At 36.0% G+C, this 19,209-nt stretch overlaps 1 protein-coding gene across 1 annotated transcript; it reads right to left on the reverse strand.

The window, feature by feature from the left end:
* Positions 1-268: 268 nt before the first annotated feature.
* On the reverse strand, positions 269-17,929 carry LOC121413360 (metal regulatory transcription factor 1-like). The gene is made up of 8 exons (XM_041606152.1): positions 16,937-17,929; positions 8,078-8,209; positions 6,125-6,198; positions 4,472-4,743; positions 3,619-3,729; positions 2,733-2,865; positions 2,212-2,429; positions 269-1,531 (listed from the first exon to the last, which is right to left on the reverse strand). The coding sequence occupies exons 1-8, from the start codon at positions 17,725-17,727 to the stop codon at positions 590-592; spliced, it is 2,673 nt and encodes an 890-aa protein (XP_041462086.1). The 5' UTR covers positions 17,728-17,929; the 3' UTR covers positions 269-589.
* Between the last annotated feature and the right edge of the window lie 1,280 nt (positions 17,930-19,209).

The following is a 19,209-nucleotide window of genomic DNA, read 5'->3' on the forward strand; positions in this document are numbered from 1 at the left end:
AAGACATCTGAAATATTGACAATGGCGGATAGAGAGATCTATTTGTTTTGTTCTCATGGTCTATGCATAGATAAAATTGTAAATTTAAACAAACACTTTTATACCTTGCATCGTACAATGTCGTATAGGACTAACCATATTTTGTTGAAGTTTGTATTTTGCATTTGTTTATAATCATTTGCAAAATATATTAATGCCAGAAAATATATTTATACTAGAATTCCAGAGGACAAAAAAAAGCAGAAATAAAGTAAAAGCGTCAGGAAAAAGAAAATAAATTTTTCTAAATATATCACAGTAAAATGTGATATATGTTTGCCATTTCTTTTCACTTTTTGGGGGGGCTCTAGGGGAAGATACCCTAGAATTAGTTCAGAGAGGATGCAGTCACACACCAACAGACTGGCTTGAGATATCAATATATCTCAGCAACTTGAAATAAAGTGATATTTTGTCAAGTTTCTTGCTAGGATAGTGCTAGTCTGCACTCAAACACCTCAGAATTACGGGTGGTATAGCTTTTATGTACATAACTTGAAGACAGGATCTGAGAATTGCAAATACTGAAGACATGGGAAGCTGGAAAGTGCTAACTCTGATCCTCGACCATGCCAGATAGTATACTTTCAATGTTTCTGATCTGGGACCTGACCTCATGCTTACAGTCACACTCACACATACAACTACACTTGTTACACATCTTGGAAGAGTCTCCCGACTCGGATAGGAGAGACTGGGAGTAATCAAGCGGTTGGGAAACATCGCTGCTCAAGAGTTCATTGATGAAGGCTTCTGTTGAACAACTGTTGCTTCTTTCTGGAGCCCGCACGACCGGTACATCATGGTTTTTCTCCCGGCTTGAAACAGCGTCGGCAGATGGAGGAGAGAAAACATCGTCTGAAAGCTGGCTGCTTGTGCTTGGTGGACCATGCATCAAGTTAGGAGTCTCAGCAAGCGTTGCAGGAATCGGCTTGACGGTATTAACAGTTGAGGTCGGCGCAGCATTGGCCACTGTTGGTGCTTGGTATACAATATGCTGTCCTGCTGGAACCGTAGGCATGGCTGTACCATTTAGCTGTGTTTGTACGGTACCTAGCTGGGGCTGTGGTGGTTGCATTATAACACTTTGAAGGGGTATGCCCATACCCTGAGCCATTTCTAGTGGTACCATCTGTGCACCGACTAGATTGCCAGTTGTAAAGTACTGAGGGATGAGATAGGTGTTGGAAAGCCCTGTGGCACCAGGTGTCTGCACCAAGGTACCACCTGCAGGGGGTAATCCACCTAAGATCTGAATGCCACCCTGGGGAGTGATTGAGACTGGTAAAGCAGTAGGCTGGGCTGGATGCTGACGTGCAGGAATGACCTGGGGTTGGGGTGGGGCTTGGGGTTGAGGCGTCGCTACTGTCAATGTCCGTTCGTCGTTGGCGATACCTCCTGTGATGATGTGAACTTGAGGGTGCATCTGAGGTTGAATTACTGAGCTAGGTGGATTGGTGGTAGCACTGGACGCAGAAGCAGGTTGTTGTAACTGTTTAAAAAAATATAAAAAACAAAACAAAATAGAAGATGCTTCAAAACATGATTGTTACACAGAAAAAAATACACCAAAAACATTTCCAATTTCTCCTACTCTTCTTCATTCCAAATTCAAATTTGTGTTGAACCTGACAGCAGTTCAGGTTTCTTTATCCACTCTGTTTTGTGGGTGGCCCATCATCTCCAGTACCAAATCTAGTATTTTGAACCTGGCTCATAAAACTTTGATACCTTGGTTAACTCTAAAAAAAGAAACAAAATCCTGACCTGTCATACATTCATCATCTTTGACTTCTAATTAGCTAGATTGCCCATATCAGCAAGACTGATGTGAAATCAGGCAAATAGAAGTACAAGAAAATAATCTAAGACAAAGCTGTGACTATTGCCAACATGCCTTCAGAAGGGCACCAGCTAATTCGGCACATTTGACAGTTCAACCACTGCCATATTCAATTGCTTGGTTGTCTAATCAGAAGTGTTGGAATGCAGATTTATGGTTATGATTAGAATTGAGGTTGGGCTTAGATTTGATACAAAATTCACATTTTAGAGAATTCATACAGGATTACTGCCTGGACAAATCAACCTGAAATTTCAGAAGGCATTTGAGTTTTAAGAGTGCCCAAAGTGCCCAGTTACCCTGGCCCAATTTAGAAACACCCCTCTTACTTTAGCAGTCAGCGGCATAGATTGCTGCACGGGTTGTTGAACTGCCGCTGGTTGAGTGGTTTGTGGTTTAGGCACCAGAGTCTGCAGGACATCGGGTGTGATAACCAGCTGGGTAGGAGCTGATGAAGATGAGCCGCCCTGGTTGATGGTGATGACAAGGTTTTGGTTTCCATCCCCGGTAGGGACATTTTGGACTGTCACTGTCTGGGAAGTGGAAGCTGTGGATGATACAGTTTAAAGATTACCAATTGTTTTCTATTTTTATGGATAATAACCACCATGGATGATTACTCTCAATGGATCATAATAGTCCTTTCAGACTAGGGATTCAAGATTTATTCCATTCTATTGGTAAGATAATATTCAGGACTGTAAGATACTAAAAACAAAGTTATGAAACAATGCATTTATTGCAAAATGCAGAATCAGCCCCCCCCCCCCCGTCTTTGATCCCCATGACCATTGACATTTGATCCTCAGCATTATACAGTCTAGATGATAGATGATAGATGATTGTTTACCTGCTTTAGACACCTCCTGCTTGACCTGCATCTGAGTTTCAGCTTGGGGTATCTGTATGGAAGGTGCGGGCGCAGCCACAGGGGGAGCCTGTAAAACAATCGGCTGACCATTCTCTAAAGTGATGTCTTGAATCTGCAGGTATTTCCAAGTTCATGAATTATCAAAGTTAAAGTGGAGTAATAATTAAAATCTTTAAAATAAATGAAAAATGTAATTTTGACAGTGAGTGTGTAATGGTGTCCAGACAAGTATGCGTCAGGATTAGTAAGGGGGGAGAAGGGTACAGCAGAATGAGGATTACATGTAGACAGGTGGAGTTGCATGAAATGAGAAACACTGACAGGCAGAATACAAGGGGTAAGAGAAAGACACACAAACAGTAATTTATTTCCCTGCCCTACCGTGACAGTACTATCTGGGAAACATATGCCATTACCATGGCAACAGATGTTCATGGAACATAACCTGGGGGTGGGGTAGGAAAGGGAATTCTTCTTATGAATATTATGCAACCACATACATGTAGCTATGTACTTGACTAATTTCATTATACCAGTCATATGTTCTTTCACACATCTTCTTTATGCATTGTAAAATACTACACAGGCTTAATATGTTGTTCCATGAGGGCTCGCATGCCTCTGGGCAATAGTACTGAATTTTACTTTTGCGAGCCCTGGCCCATGGAAAAACCGTTATCTTCTTTTCTTTCATTTCTACTTTATCCATATTTAATTATTTGATTTCAAATTGTATTTAGGTAATTACATTGTACAATTTTTGTATTTTTTATGGCCAAATAAATAATGATAAGTATTTTCTACTGTTATTCTTGTTGGAAGCAGCAAACATTTATGGTCAAAATGTTCATATAAGCCAACCTACCTTTGGTGTTTCGCTAGAGGATGCTTGGATGACTTCAGTGGAGGAAGATATACCCATACCAAGAACTCCACTCAGTGTATTAAGTATCTGAGCAGCCACCTCATTGCTAGCCTGTAGTAAAAAATAATGAGAATGAGATGAAACTTGTCTTCTTAGATTTACGAAACAGTTGAAAACGTACTTGTATCCAGGATACATGTAGCTTTTTAAGTGACATTGTAAATTGATCTACTGTGTAAACGCTATGATATAGTGTACTATGTATAGTAAATGCCTCATAAATGCCTTATTATTATCATTATGATAAACTCCTGAATAAAACACCAAGGCTCATACTTAAAGCTACGAAGGATTACCAGTATACAGTGTATACAGTATAATGGTATCATAGCACAGTCCAATGTCCTGCACATATTCTGTAACAACTGCTGTTCAAAATTAGTGAGGTATGGGAGGTTTTAACACTCCAAATGAATGCCTATCATCTCATTTGATATTGCACATGTAAAATTATATGCTCAGGAGACTCTTGCATAAAAGAACAACAACTCTGGTCAATTTTTTTTGCCAGAGTTTTTTTACTGTGTTTTTGTCATTGGTATATGTTTGATTTGTGTCTCAGTTTCTGTTTATTTGACAAAGTTTTTCTGGTAAAAGTTTTATGCAACAGGGCGCAGACGGCACAATGCTGCTTCGGTCGATATTTTCCTGCAATCCAACACTGAAGTGGACTAAACACTGCCAAATAAACATGGTGAGCAAAATTTTGACTCACATCCTGGCTCCACAACACGAATACATCTCGAAATGTGGATCCACTGAATTCAGCTCAATAATCAAGTCATCAATTTACCTGAACGACTTGCTCTTCCAACGACTGCTCATCGTTACCGCTCTCAGCTACGTCTCCATCATCACCATCTCTACCATCACCCCCAGGGCTATCACCTCCTCCCGATGCCTCCCCCTCCTCCTCCCCCTCATCCTGATGATCCCCATCGGTATCCATCGTGGAGCTACTAGCACCATCCTGCTTCTCATGCCCCTTCTGGTGGCTCTTGAGACTGTACTGTGTGGTGAAGGCACGCTTGCAGCCGTACTGTGGGCAGATGAACGGCTTCTCACCTGGAGAATCAAGAGAATTTAGCAAGAAAATCATTGTTGCTGCACTCAACCCAGGTGAGGTAAATGGGGACCCGGCAGGTATCTATTCCTGGAGACACATAAGCGCGCAACACCCGCGCTGCCTAAGCTGCTGTAGAGCATAGACTTTCCATAAAGTGATTAGTGCTAGAAGTATGATTATTATTATCATTAATGCAGGCAAAAAACCCCAGAACTTGCAGATCAACAGTTGTATACACAAACTGATACTAACTGGTGCATAAGTGGGTTTTGTGTTACCGTAAGTCTATCCCTAAGTTCAAAGTTACCATATCAATTCAGGAAGCAATCGAAAAGAGACATCTTCCTCAAATTTTGAGCGTGAAATAAGATAGTGGTGATATAAATGGGCTGTTTGTGCAGATTGTTATTGCAGTTTGTGCAGATTTTTATTGAGATTTTTCAGAAATCTTTCAATGCATCTACATGTACATGTATCTCATATGATTTTATTTTAATTTTTGCTCTGCATCAAAAGTTAATTTGGCCGGACCACAAAATGATGTTACTTTGACCTTAATGCATGGTTTTCCTGCCAAATTGTACTTCTCACTGTTCAATACACTTGGACATCAATGACATCATCAAACATACATGTACACTTTAGACCTCCATTGGGAAACATTGCACTTCAGTACACAAACATTGTCATCAACTTTGAAGGGGAATGAAACCTTTAAAACAATAGGCTTGTGTCAAAACAGAAAAATCAAAGAATAAGAACAAAGAAATTTTCAGAAAAATCAGACAAATAATGAGAAAGTTATGAGCATTTGAATATTGCAATCACTATTATGCTATGGATATCCTCCCATTGGCAATGTGACAAGGATGTGTGATGTCACATGTGAACAACTTTCCCTTTGATGAACTATAAAATACACTGTACCCCCAAAATGTCTCTTTTTGCTTTTTCTAATATGGTGATACAAACTCTTGATCCATGATGTATTCTTTAAAAATCTGTATCACATGCCTCCTATAGAAAGAACACATGATCTATGATAGATGTGATAAAAGAAGCAGTTTAAGTTAAAGACATACTAAAGTAATGGGGAAAGTTGTTCACAAGTGACATCACACATCTTTGTCGCAATGCCAATTTGAGGATCTCCACAGCACTAGTGATCGCAATATTCAATATATTGCTCATAACCTCTTCATTATTTGTCTGATTTTTCTCAAACTTTTGTTGGTGTAATTCTTTGATTTTTCTGTTTTCACAGAAGCTATCTTGTTCCAAAGGTTTCATTCTCCTAAATGAAAGAGAGAGCGATAGAGGGGAAGAGACAGAGAGGGGAGAAGAGAAGACTACATGAACATGCTAATCTATCAAAGTTACCTGTATGGGTTCGTATGTGTGTCTTCAGATGATGACTGGCAACAAAAGCCTTTCCACAGCTTACAAAGTCACACCTGTGCAGAGACAAATTGAGATGAGAGAATGAAATTAAAAGTATGGAACTTTCCAGTACAGACCAAGTACTTATAATGACTGGCTATGATATCAGTGCAAACTCTTACAGATACAAGTACATGTAATGTAGTACCACTTTTCTTGAATAGATAATAATGTACTTGTAACTTTTATTGTTCAGGGTAGTTTCAGTAATACTAATTTTGGCTTAAGAAGTGAAAATCTGCTGCACTGTACAATGTACATTCATGACATTATTAGAGTGGGGTTGAATTGTGCAGTGTATGAAGTCCGTTTGAAACAAACCCAGTAAAAAATACAAGAAAAAAAAGTTTTGATCAATGCACATGAACAAGAAGAAGGAAAGCAAAATAATGTACACGTACTCCTGTAACAGAGAATATTATCATTTTCAGACTTTTAAAAAACAATTACAAACATTTAGATTCAAGGTGAGAAAACTTTCACCAATCACATGTTATGAAAGAATCCCTGTGAATTAAAAAAAAGGTCATTCCCATTATAGAGAAAACACTTTTTTTGTACAATATTGTAAAATGTACCTGTGACATTCCAATATTCCAATGTGTTCTTAAACAAACAAAATAAAAAGAAATTAGAAAACTCAGACCAACTGTGCACTTCTTCTTTCATAAGACCCAACCCAGTTCCAACACTGAACATGCATGCGATGTACAGTGTACGTGTGAAAATGACGTCAATGCGGTAATAATTTAATAACAAAACTTGCTCATCGCGAGTCGGACATCTGGTTCGACCTGATGAACATATTAATTTACTTTACAAGGATGAGCAAAGGGGAATGCAAGTAGGTTACTAACAGTCCAAGGGTTTAGACAATCCACCTGTCTTTTCATTCATTAAAAAACAGGGATACTGTGATCACTGACATGGCTTTCAATCTCATGGACTTCCAACATAAAGAAATCACCTGCTCACTTCAATTAAAGGCTACACAAAGTTGCAACTCAACTCCATGCGATATTACAGTTGTACATGTACAATTAAATTGGTTTTTATTTTATTCAAGTCCAATGTCAGTACACTGTCAATTTCTTTTATCATTTCCTTAAATCTTCCAAAGGATCAATCATAAAACCTTGGGCTTTATACTTCCTTGTGACAAAAAAATGATGAGTTTTACTTTTTTACGGTGCTTCCCACAATAAACAGTGTACAGACTATAATAATTTTACTTGATGGGACTTTGTGGAATCTACTAGGAGCAATGTTTACACTGTACACGTGCTCCCAAAATGCACACTGCATGCAGTGTGCATTAATGCAATTCATGCAAACAAAATTGTAGTTTGTACTGAGTTGTGTACACTTCCTTCCTCCTCTTTAAAATGTTTCTTCAATTCTTCTGTTTGTAAACATACACGTACTATCAAAGTTCAACTTACTAGTACTTAAAATGACCCTGAAAATTTGCAAGTAATGGAAAAGCTATCTGATCACTACTCGTCTCTATGTTTTTAGATGTTTAAATTCTTTTCTCTGTACATGTGCTTTCATCACATGAAAACATCCTGCCAAGAAAACACATTCCTTCTACAAAAAAATGCCCAATCTCTGAAACTAATACACATGTGTACGTATACCTGTCATCCTGACATGATGAACAGTATGTTTGATAAAATAATTCATTGGCAAGAAGGGATTATTTCATGCCCCTTTTAATTATTTGCTGATATTTTGAGTTTTAATTGAAATTTCAAATTAATTTTTGCATCACTGGAGAGCCTACGATGAAATCTTTCAATAGTTGAACAAAGAAATACAGGTCATATTTTAAAATTACCCAAAGTCCCTTCTTGTTGGAAGCAAATAAATTGTACATGTATATATACTCACTTATAAGGGCGTTCTCCCGTGTGTGTTCGTACATGTTTTCTAAGATCACTGAGTGTAGTGAATACCTTGCTACATCCTTCCTCGTCACAGTTGAATGTGGTTCCAGTATGGATTCTCTGGTGAGCCTTCAACCTGTAATAAATTAACAAAGACTTAAATTTCATTGAAACAAAACAAAATGATAAATAGGATACAAAGCGACAAAAAATTCATTTAAACATCAGTAAATACAAATTAAAGTATAGTTGGCAAATAATTGTAACAATATCTAGATAAAAATATTTAAAGGTTGTATTCTCATAGCATTGGTTAGTAAACCCTACTCCAAGAATTTTTTTTCAAAGCATGTAATTACCAGGGAGGGGCCATTATAGGCCCCCCCCTCGAGATCTTGGCCATGGGTCGCACGATTGCCTCAAAATTTTGCACAAGGGTCAAAGAATTATGTAATAAAATTGTATTTATAACTAAATTTACGAAAAATCATTAATCTAAGCTTATTTATGCAAGAAATCAAAGATTTTGGCATTTCTCAATGAATAAAGTCTCTGGAATAGCAATTTTTGGTATACAGTATATGAATTCCCTCATCAATTCCTGAAAAAAAAGATAGGTTGTGGTAGTTATATTATTTATTAAATATATGCACTTCATTGTTTTTCAGTTTATGTATTTTGTCAAGCATTTTCAAATGCGTATGTGTGTGTGTGAGTGTCATATTAAAGGCGTTACGGTTAGGAAGTACACTGTACGGCCAAAAATTTGACAGGGGGGCCATTATGCCCCCCCCCCCCACCCCCGGAGTATTAGGGTTAAACTCTTGGGGATCTGATTTACCAAAACTAAACATACAGCCTACGCTGTGGGTAAAATACTTTTTCAAATGTTCCAGAAGGAAAGACTATAGAAAATCAATCTAGATAAATCTAGATACAGTACATGCTCATAATACAGGACTTAAACTTGGTATTCCCAGATACATGTACCGGTATGTACATTGTGAATTATGAAAAGGAAACTGAAAATTGCTCTTTAGTCTTTCTTCTTAATATTATTGGAATCAGTTTCATTATGGATGTTTTGCTTTCCTTTTTGACACATGATCATATCCATGTTTATCTTGTATTTTCTCCTTTCTTTTTTTTCTTTTTTTAATGGCTACGGTACTTTAAACCTTCAATTGTCTGCAGCATACAGTATGTGTTTACAGTGCAGACTACAGTACACTGTACATGTTCATCTCAAAGATGAACGTTGCTTGCATGTGATATGTTCATACTACATTTTAGGGCTAAAAGGCCCGATGAAATGTTACTTGTGTCTGTTGATGGTACATTCTGTACATACATGTATGTACAGTATGCTGATCTAAATCTACATGTAGGGCATTTTCCAAGAAAAGGTCACCCAAGGAGACAAAATTTTATCTCTATTTTTAAGAAGTTATTTTCGGTAGAAATACAAAAGCCCAAATGTTGAATTTCAAAATTTCATTAAGAAAACTATGAAAATACATGTGGGGCACCTAATTTGTATAATTGGTAAAATGGGGGTTAACTGAACAATTATAAAAACTCATAGAAAATGAAAGCATACATGTAACTTGTGAAATTTAATCATAAGTGGGACATGGCCCGGGGGCCACTTCCATTGACGAGTGGATACCATGCGCAACCAAGTCCAAGTCCATGGGGTTCCTAAAAACACCCTAAGCAAGTATTTTTCCATATATTCTGAAATTGCACCCCTTAACAAGTATTGGCGTGTGAAACCATACCCTTACAAGTATTGGAAACAAAACGATACCCTTGGCAAGTACAGTATTCCTTGAATTGAACCCCTAAACAAGTACAGCAATATTTTAATGTCACAAACGTCGGTTTTACCATTACCTACATCATTGGGCTTGGTACCTCCCACAGCTCGCGCAAATCAGACAAAAAATGTAGCGTTGACTGTTGGGCAAAAAGTACATGTACATGTACATCCTTCATTTCATAATATTTTAGTCTTTTTACCGCTGCAAATCTGACCCTAAACACGTAGCTTTCCTTGTGAAATAGATACCCTTTTTTCATTGAGTGTTTTTGACACCCTTATTATGTTATGTACGTAACATGCACTATCTTGAAAAAGACATCCTTTTTACATGTTTTTTTGGTCGCGCATGGTATCCACTTGTCAATGTAAGTGCCCCAACCCTCCCCCTGGGACATGGACCCCTGAACAGCCTATTACTTTTGACATTTTACCCTCAAAAGTTTTGAGGGGAAAAAAGTTGTGTCATCTAGCAAATGAGGTCTTGTCAAAGGATGGAATGTACACATACAGTACCATACATGTAACATTTTGAGGAAGCTTTATTTCTCAGAAAAAGTTTGTATTGTTGCATCTGTAGGAAGTTCTACTGGTAATTTATTGAGTACTGGTATGAAAATGTTATTCCACAAAATGTTTCAAAAATTTATCTTACTTTTTAATAAAGATAAAAAAATGTAATGTTCATGGCACAAGATGTTACATATGGGACATTTGTACACGATGTTGATGGGGGAAATGAATATGAAATTGTGTACATGTACAAAGTGAATGGAGAAACAAATTTAAAGATGCACTCAAAAAAGTGATTTATATACATGTACCTTAGTTTTCAAAGACTGATTTGTGATAAATATGGAATTTACAAAATGATTAAAGCAAAGATATACAAAATTAACAAAATGATGAAAATGGAAAGATTTGAAAAATAAACACAATACATGTACCCGGTACCAAAGAAATTCATGAAAACATGAAAAATAAAGAAAACAAATTATTGAAATGGCTAATTTCCTTTTCAGTCATATCAAATATGCACTAGAACATTTTAAAAGAAAAAAAACTCTTAGTTATTTACTTATTTCCATTTTGAAATTATTTGAATTTTAAAAAATTATGGGGAAAAATATATGGGGACAAAATGTCCCATACAAAATGCATTATTCCTTTGTTAAATTAGAGTCTGTATAAGGGTTTTGCCTTTATGACATGAAACTTGCCTTTGATATACCTAAGTGTTATGATTTTTTATCACACAAGTGTAATATAAGTTGTCAAATTAAATGCTTTCAGAGAATTCTCAACTTGAAAAAAGAAATGTTTTGTTTCTGCATCCCATGCGTCATGCCAGATGGTTTTCTCTCTCAATGGTCAAAGTCAAGGTCATATGTCAACAGTACCATCATGAGGGTACGGTATTCAATCCAAGTCATTTAACACTAGTTTTCAGGTCATTACAGCCTCTGAAATGTACTACATGTATACGTAACACGCGCAAGATCTTGGACAAAACCCACTGCAGAAGAATGCAGACCATAAAGTCAGGTTAACTTACCATAGACCATGGTTAAACTCTGTGCTAAAATTATGGGAAGCCAAAAGTGTCAATTTTTTTTTATTAAGTTGCATGTTTCTTTAATATATGTCTACTCTGCTCTTTCCTGATTCAACAATGGTGAAGACAAGCATCTATTTATACTTCCTAGACAATTATGAATGATTTGAAAGCCAAATGAGCTGAAATGTGATTTATCTACCGTTAGTGATTTATGTATAACAATTGGCTCTCCAGACTTAAACCTCAACTTTAAACCAGAGTTTAATTTAAACCCGACATCGGAATATGGGCCAAAGACTAAATGTACACTGTAGAGTACATTTATTGTTTACTCATTGTGACGTCAGTGCAAATTACATGTCGAATAAAACATGCACAGAAACAGTGTACATGTACAAATAGAGGTCTTGTCGCTGGTACATGTACTATCAATAGTCAGGATTCTTTAATGGAACATGTACCTCGGCAACCCAGACAAGTTTCCCAGAATTGAAATACATGTACATGTACCATACTAAAATTGGTTTCAAACATTCATGTACATTGTACAAGTAGGCCTACATGTACATGAGATAGTAAACAAATCCAGTACCTGGTACATGTATCTTTCAGTTTAATCATTAACAATTCCCTACATGTACATGTACATGTATGGGACATGTACATGTATGCACTTTGCACTGGCTATACTGTAAGGAACATTATTACAGGCTACATGTATCTAAATGTTTTTGTTTTTGTTTTGGGTATTTTTTTTATTAAAAGAAAACAAAACTGAAGAATATTCAGAACATTTTGGTGAAAATAGTCAAATTGACTGGTAGCCAAATAATAAAAATGACCCCCCCATTACATGTAGTACAGTTGTACATGTACATGTACATGTACATTGTACGTGTATGCACTGCACCCATGTAACCTTGAGATGGCTTGCTAATGATGACTTGCAGAAATATACATGTAGCTGACTGGAAGATCAATAACCCAGAAATTTGAGGGAGAATGGATGTATTGAAGATCCAGTCCACCCCAACAAAAAGGTGATTAGATTATAAAGAGAAAAATCCGACAAGCATAACACTGAAAATTTCATCAAAATCGGATGTAAAATATTTATAAGAAAGTTATGACATTTAGAAATTTCGCATTTTATGTCAAAACAGTATACAAATATGAACATCCTTGCCTGTATGCAAATGAGGAGACTGACGACATACATGTACATTGTAATTCACTCACTATTTCTTTTGTATTTATTTTTATAAAACAATGGTCGCATTTCATAAGTTGGGTATGAACAATTTTCCACACAATGCCATGGATAATTGTTGTTACATCACAGCATCTCGACCAAATTTTTTGAGTAAGATCTCATTTCGAACTAGAACTATAGGCCAAATATATTACTATGAATTATGTAGATCAATAAAATATCAGGAACAAAAACTATAGCACATTAAGTTTGAAGTAAGAGGGGTGGCGGAGCCGCTGGATGCGGTGAATGATAGAATATTAATTAAACTTTAAATTAACAACTTACTAAACAATGATTAATTCCTCTCTGAATATGTGGACTTTGGTATAAATTAAATACTACATGTATGGTTCAGTCAGGTTGGTCATTATTGTAAAATCTAAAAAATAAATATTGTATAATGCAAACAATAAAAAAAAAAATGGTGAGTAATACCCTTTTCATAAACCTATCCTCCAATTAGCCGCCTAAGAGTAATGCGGATAATTCAATAAAAATTGCGTTCACAAACTCCGAAAATAAGCCGCATTATTTTTACGAGCGCTCGTCCTGAAAAAGGTGGATAATCGTCATGACAACTGGACAGGCCCCCTCCGATGCGGATGTGTTGGTAAAGGGTGACCTTGTGACCGCACCATGGCATTTATCCGCATTATTTGGAAATGCGTTCATAAACTCAAAATCTTGTCCCGATGCTGCTATTATGCGGATAATAGCAGCATCAAAATAATGCAGATTACTCTTGTCCTCCTCCAATTTTACGACCAAATTATGCTGCTATTAGCCGCATAATTGGGTTTATGAAAGGGGTATAAAAGACATCATCAACTGTCTCATTTACATTTCAATGAGTTGTGCATATCACTGTTTCGTGAAAAATAAGTGAAACTTTAAAATGTCATAACTTTCTTATTATACAATGAACATCTGATTTTGTTGATATGTTCACTGGGAGTGTTATCTTAGTTTAATTTTTCTCTATTTATTCAAACCAACATCTTTGTGGGGTGAACTTGAACTATTAAAGGCCCTTATTCTGAACTCAGGTTTAAATTAAACCCTGATTTAAAGTTGTGGTTTTACTAAGGAGAGCCAATTGGGGCACAAATAGGTACATTAAAGGACAAGTCTACCCGAAAAAAAGTATGAATAGAAAGAGAGCAAAAATCCAACAAGCATAACACTAAAAATTTCATCCAATTGAGATAATAAGAAATGACATTTTGAAATTTCGCTCGATTTCACGCAAGTTATGTATGCACATCCTGATAGGTATGCAAATGAGTAGACCAATGACGTCATCCTCCACTCACTATTTCTTTGTATTCTATTACATGTATATGAAATATTCTGATTTTCTCCCCCTTGTCATGAGAAATCGAGTTTTATTCCATTCCTCCCTGAACATGTGGAATTACATGTAACACTGTTTAACATTATGTGGTTCAGTCAAGTTTTACATTTATAGGCCTATTGTCAAATTTGTAAACATTGAAATATTGTACATTATTCAAACAATAAAAAACAAAAGAAATAGTGAGTGATGGACATCACCAACTCTCTGCATGTCACTAAGTTGTGCATATAACTGTTTTGAGAAAAATATGTGAAACTTTAAAGGTATTGTTTAACTTTGTGAGCAGCCGATTTAAAAAAATTCTCAAACCAAGATGAAACATGTGTACAAGTGCATGTATTAGAACTAATAAACCCTGAAAACAACCATTATTGAGAATGAAAAGCTAAAAAACATAAGAAATATTAATAGAAATAGATTTTTTTTTAATTTTTGGCTACCCATAATTTTGGCAGAGTTAGACCATGGTCTACATGTAAGTTAAACTTTAGAACTTCAGAAATACAGGCCATACTCTTTAACCATATGACACATGTGTATTAAAAAAAACAGAATCATGTCTGGCCATTCTACTGAAGAGTTCTACAGGTAACTTCCCCTATTTCTGCAAGGTACTGTACATTACTGTCAATTGAATTTTTAAAAGGAGTCATCACATAACCCCAGAAGTATGGATCATGTTTTAATACTGAAAAGAAGTACCTGTACACAATACACATACATGTACATGAACATCACTTGAAATCTAAGGGGGGGGGGGTGTCAAAGCATTTTTTTTTGGGGGGGGGGGTTCCAGAAAGAAGAAAATTTAAATATAATCTAAATTACTCCACTGCAGAATAATAATTATAGGGAAATTAATATGAACACTACATGTATAATAATAAAATTAAACATTTTTACTCTTTTTTTGTCAATTACTCCTCAAGTTCTTTAATTCATCATTGCAGAGGTACATGTAGATTAAACACTGCCTCCTTAAACTTATTAAAGCATGAAGGAAGCTGACAAGAAGATAGACCTGGAAGCTTGACAGCTGATTCAGCATACTTCCAGAGTATTTGGAGTATTAAGGTAAGGTAAGGTAAGATCTATTACTCTCTTGTCTTTCTTTCCGTCTTCCATTGCTCCTTAGTCATTCTGCAAACTGGATTTGGCGCATGATAAATCATAATACATACATGTAACACCCACCCCCACAAGCACACACTGAAAAAAATCTGAAATATGAATCAAATACAAAAAATAAGAGTCATTATATTTAACAGTTCCAAAGTCCAATTCACCACTTCAGCACAGAAAAATACAATGTACATACCGCAATAAATATATAGATTTATATACAATATGTACATGTACATGTAGGAGGTCATGAAGTTTTGATGGGCTTCTAATAAATTTTCAAATAATTAAAATTATGGGCAAGTCCTAGAAAAGGTCACCCTACATGTAGAAGGCAAAATTTCATCTTTAATTTATCTTTGGTGGGGTAAGAAAGCCCAAATGTTGAATTTTAAAATTTCATTGAGAAAAATTTGATAATATGCATATTTATGCTAATTTGGGGCACCTACATGTAATTTGCATAATTGGTAAAATGGGCGTAATGTATGGGACAATTACAAAAACTCAGAAAATCAAACAAAACTTTTGAGATTAAGTCATAGGTGGGACATGGACCCCCTAACATCTTATTACTTTAGGGGGAAAAAAAGTGGTGTCATCTAATTAATTATGCAAATTAGGTCTTGTCCAAGGATGGAATGTCCCATACGTAACATTTTGAGGATGTTTTTTTAAGTTATTTCTCATAATACAATACTTGTATTGTTACATTTCCGGGAAGTTCTAATTTATAAAGTATGAAAATGTTATACCCCAAAAATTTTCAGAATAGAGTTCACCTTTTAATTAAAAGTTAATTAAAAAATTGTTATGTATGGGGCGTTTACACACAATGTCAATGGGCAGATTTGTATACAAAGTGAATGGAGAAAAACAAATTTCAAGAGTGCTCTAAAGAGTGAATATTTACCTTTTCTTTAGTTTTTAAAGACTGATTTGTTATAAATACTGATTAATGAAAACAATTGAAGCAAAAAAATTGTGAAAATGGAAAAATATGACAAAAATAAAAAACAATAGAAATACATAAGAAATTCATGAAACCATGAAAAACAAGAAAAAAAATGTTGAAATGGCTAATTTCCTCTTCAGTCATATCAAATAAATATGTCTCAATAGAACATTTTAAGACTGAAACTCTTATTTCTATATTTTGAATTATTTCAATTTTTTTAATTATGGGAAAATTGTGTACGTTCTCTATGGAGACAAAATGTCCCATATACGTAACTGTCCCATACGTAACATGTCATTAATTTGTTTAATTAGAGTCTGCAATTAGAGGGATTTCGCTTATGACATGAAACTTGCCTTAGATATACTAGAGTATTGTGACTTTTATCACAGTAAGTTTACAAGTTGTCAAATGAAATACTTTTAGAGAATTCTCAACTTGAAAAAGATGTTTCAGAAATTGTCTTTTTTCTGATTCCTATACGTAACCGCCCATCTTTTCCCGCTAAAAGGTCAAGGTCAAATGTCACCATTTTTTGCATGATTATTCTTCTCCTAGATGTCTACCATCATGAGGGTATTCAATCTCATCAAAGTCATTTAACACTATTTTTCAGGTCATTAAAGCCTCTGAAATGTCCCATACGTAACACGCGCAAATTCTTGGACTTGCCCATATGCTGAAATAACAGACAAAAGAAATAAGATATGTAAAGTTAAACAATAAATTAAATTTTATGTAGGATCTAGAGTCTAGACCCGATTTTGACTTCTTTCTCAGGCTCAGCTCACCTGTACAAAGTGTTGAAAGACTTTTCACAGCCTTGCTTGTCACATGAATATGGCTTCTCTTTCGTATGAACTCGAACATGGATTTTCTTGCTGTAAGATGTGAGGAAAGCTTTCCCACATCCTTTCTCTTCACAGACAAAATGATAGTCCCCTGTATGAGTTTTGATGTGGGTCTTGAGATTACCGGCAGTACTGTATGAACGAGTACACTGCGGATAGTCGCAAACAAATCTCTTTTCCTTCTTGTTCTGTTTAGTGAGGCTTGTTTCAGCCATTCCCTTCTCACAATCTTCATCGTAACAAACCTCGCTGTAGTCGCCCGGGTGAGACTTCTGATGCGAAAGAAGAGTGTCTGCCGAACTGTATTTTTTGTCGCAACAGTCAAAGTGACAATGGAACTTTTTTATTTCCTTCTTTTTAGTTTGGGGGTTTTTTGTTTCAAGCGTTAGAGTAGCACCTTCTATATTTTCAGCGCGAGGCATGAATGCATAGCCAGGCATGATCTGCATTTGGATTTGATCCGCAGATATTGTATGCTGAATGTACCCATCACCGGCGAAATCTCCACCGGCGCCAACCCGGTCGCGATCGTCACATTCTCCATCGCCTCCCTCAGCGTCTCTAGAAGTTGTATCATGACCATCAATCATTACCGAAGTTCGATCATACCCACTGGTTTCAATGTCCATTTCCTGCTCTTCGTTATCATGCAGCATATCCTCCATTTCAACTCGAAATTGCCCCATTTCTTCAGCAGTCATTTCACGAACAAGCTCCACAACTTCAGCCATTTTGAACTCAGTTGCGTCATGAGTTATTTATTATTACTCACCGTCTTCTTCGGATACTCGCTTTCCGGTCGCGTCGGAAAACAACCTACGGTACACCGTACTTTACACGCATTGTCAATGGGAATATCGACCGGATATAATCTTTTGAAACCGGGCAAGCCGAATATCTGTACAAACTAGACCAGTCAGTGCATTCAGCCGTCACAATCAAGAAAAGGTATGTCTTAATACTTTATAAAATAAAACAATTTTTTGTTGTTTTCCTCGTTTAGAGAATGAACCTTATCGTAAATCATTTACTGTCGATCCGTTGATGTATTATAGACAGCTAATTATACCAAAGCGAAGTCTAGTTTATGGGTTCAAGATAATAGCAGTCGTTCAGATTTTATTACCCCTATCCGATGTGTAATTTAGGAGCGAGGGGTGTCCTGTGGCCACGCCCATTGCACTCGGCAGGTGCAATGAAAATTTATTTGAAAATCATGCTTACGAGAGAGAAATGCGGTACAAAATGCGCCCACACTCATTGCATTTTCTGGTGTAAACTGAACTTTGTACGCTATACTAATGGAATTCTGTATATGCCATTCATTCAATGAACAAGGTTATGATATTGTGCTTAACTGTCTGAATCATAATTTTGCTTTGTATTGTCAGGGAGCTGGTTTACCAAACTGCTCAAATTTTCTTTGCACGAGGACAATAACAGGATCAAACTTGACACTGAACATGGTAGCTCCAACACACAGTCCCCTAGGTGTAGCCTACATATTTGTCTGTACTGCATGAAAAGAACAGAGGCATTTTGGCTTTAATTATACTGTGGATGCATGCCTTTGAAATCAGACTTAGTCTCTGTTATACAGTAGATAGAAAATATGTCACTTGGCCTCCTAGTAGGATGGGAAGATCATGCCCTGGCCCCTGTTGCATAAAGTAAAAAGTTACTGTTATGGTAATTTTGCAATTCAATGGTAACTAACTACCATGGTAACAGTGATCAACATGCCAATCAGAATCAAGGATTACATGGAAGTTACTGTTACTATTGGATGACAACTTTTATGCAACAGGGCATAGAACTTGTATTTCACAAGTAGACAGGTATCTCAATTTCATCTTGTTCTTTCTTGAAACTGGATGCTGGATGCATTATTCTTGAATAAAAATATATATATAGGCCTGAAGACAAACAGCCTTTCATCTTTTATTCAAATTTAGAGCCAGATAATATATCCTTGTTTGCTGCCAATCAGATTTGGTTAATGACAATTCTATTTATATCAAAAAGATTTGAATTTAATCCAAAATAATACTGATCAATAATCACAGCTAAGGTATTGTAACTCCCTGCGTGTGTACTCTTAAATGATTATGTTTGGTGTCACTGTTATTGTTGTTATATTTCTGTTATCATCATCACCATCACCATTATCATCATTATTATAATGATCATTTTTATCATTATCATTTTTTTTT

The sequence above is a fragment of the Lytechinus variegatus genome, chromosome 4, assembly GCF_018143015.1.
Source record: "Lytechinus variegatus isolate NC3 chromosome 4, Lvar_3.0, whole genome shotgun sequence".
In the NCBI taxonomy this organism is placed as follows: domain Eukaryota; kingdom Metazoa; phylum Echinodermata; class Echinoidea; order Temnopleuroida; family Toxopneustidae; genus Lytechinus; species Lytechinus variegatus.

Excerpts from the sequence above, each read along its gene's own strand:
- LOC121413360 (XM_041606152.1), bottom strand. The coding sequence starts at position 17,727 with ATGGCTGAAGTTGTGGAGCTTGTTCGTGAAATGACTGCTGAAGAAATG. Across the intron at positions 8,210-16,936 it reads TCTTTCAACACTTTGTACAG|GTTGAAGGCTCACCAGAGAA; the intron begins GTGAGCTGAGCC and ends AATTTATTACAG. Across the intron at positions 4,744-6,124 it reads ACACATACGAACCCATACAG|GTGAGAAGCCGTTCATCTGC; the intron begins GTAACTTTGATA and ends TTGATTCTCCAG.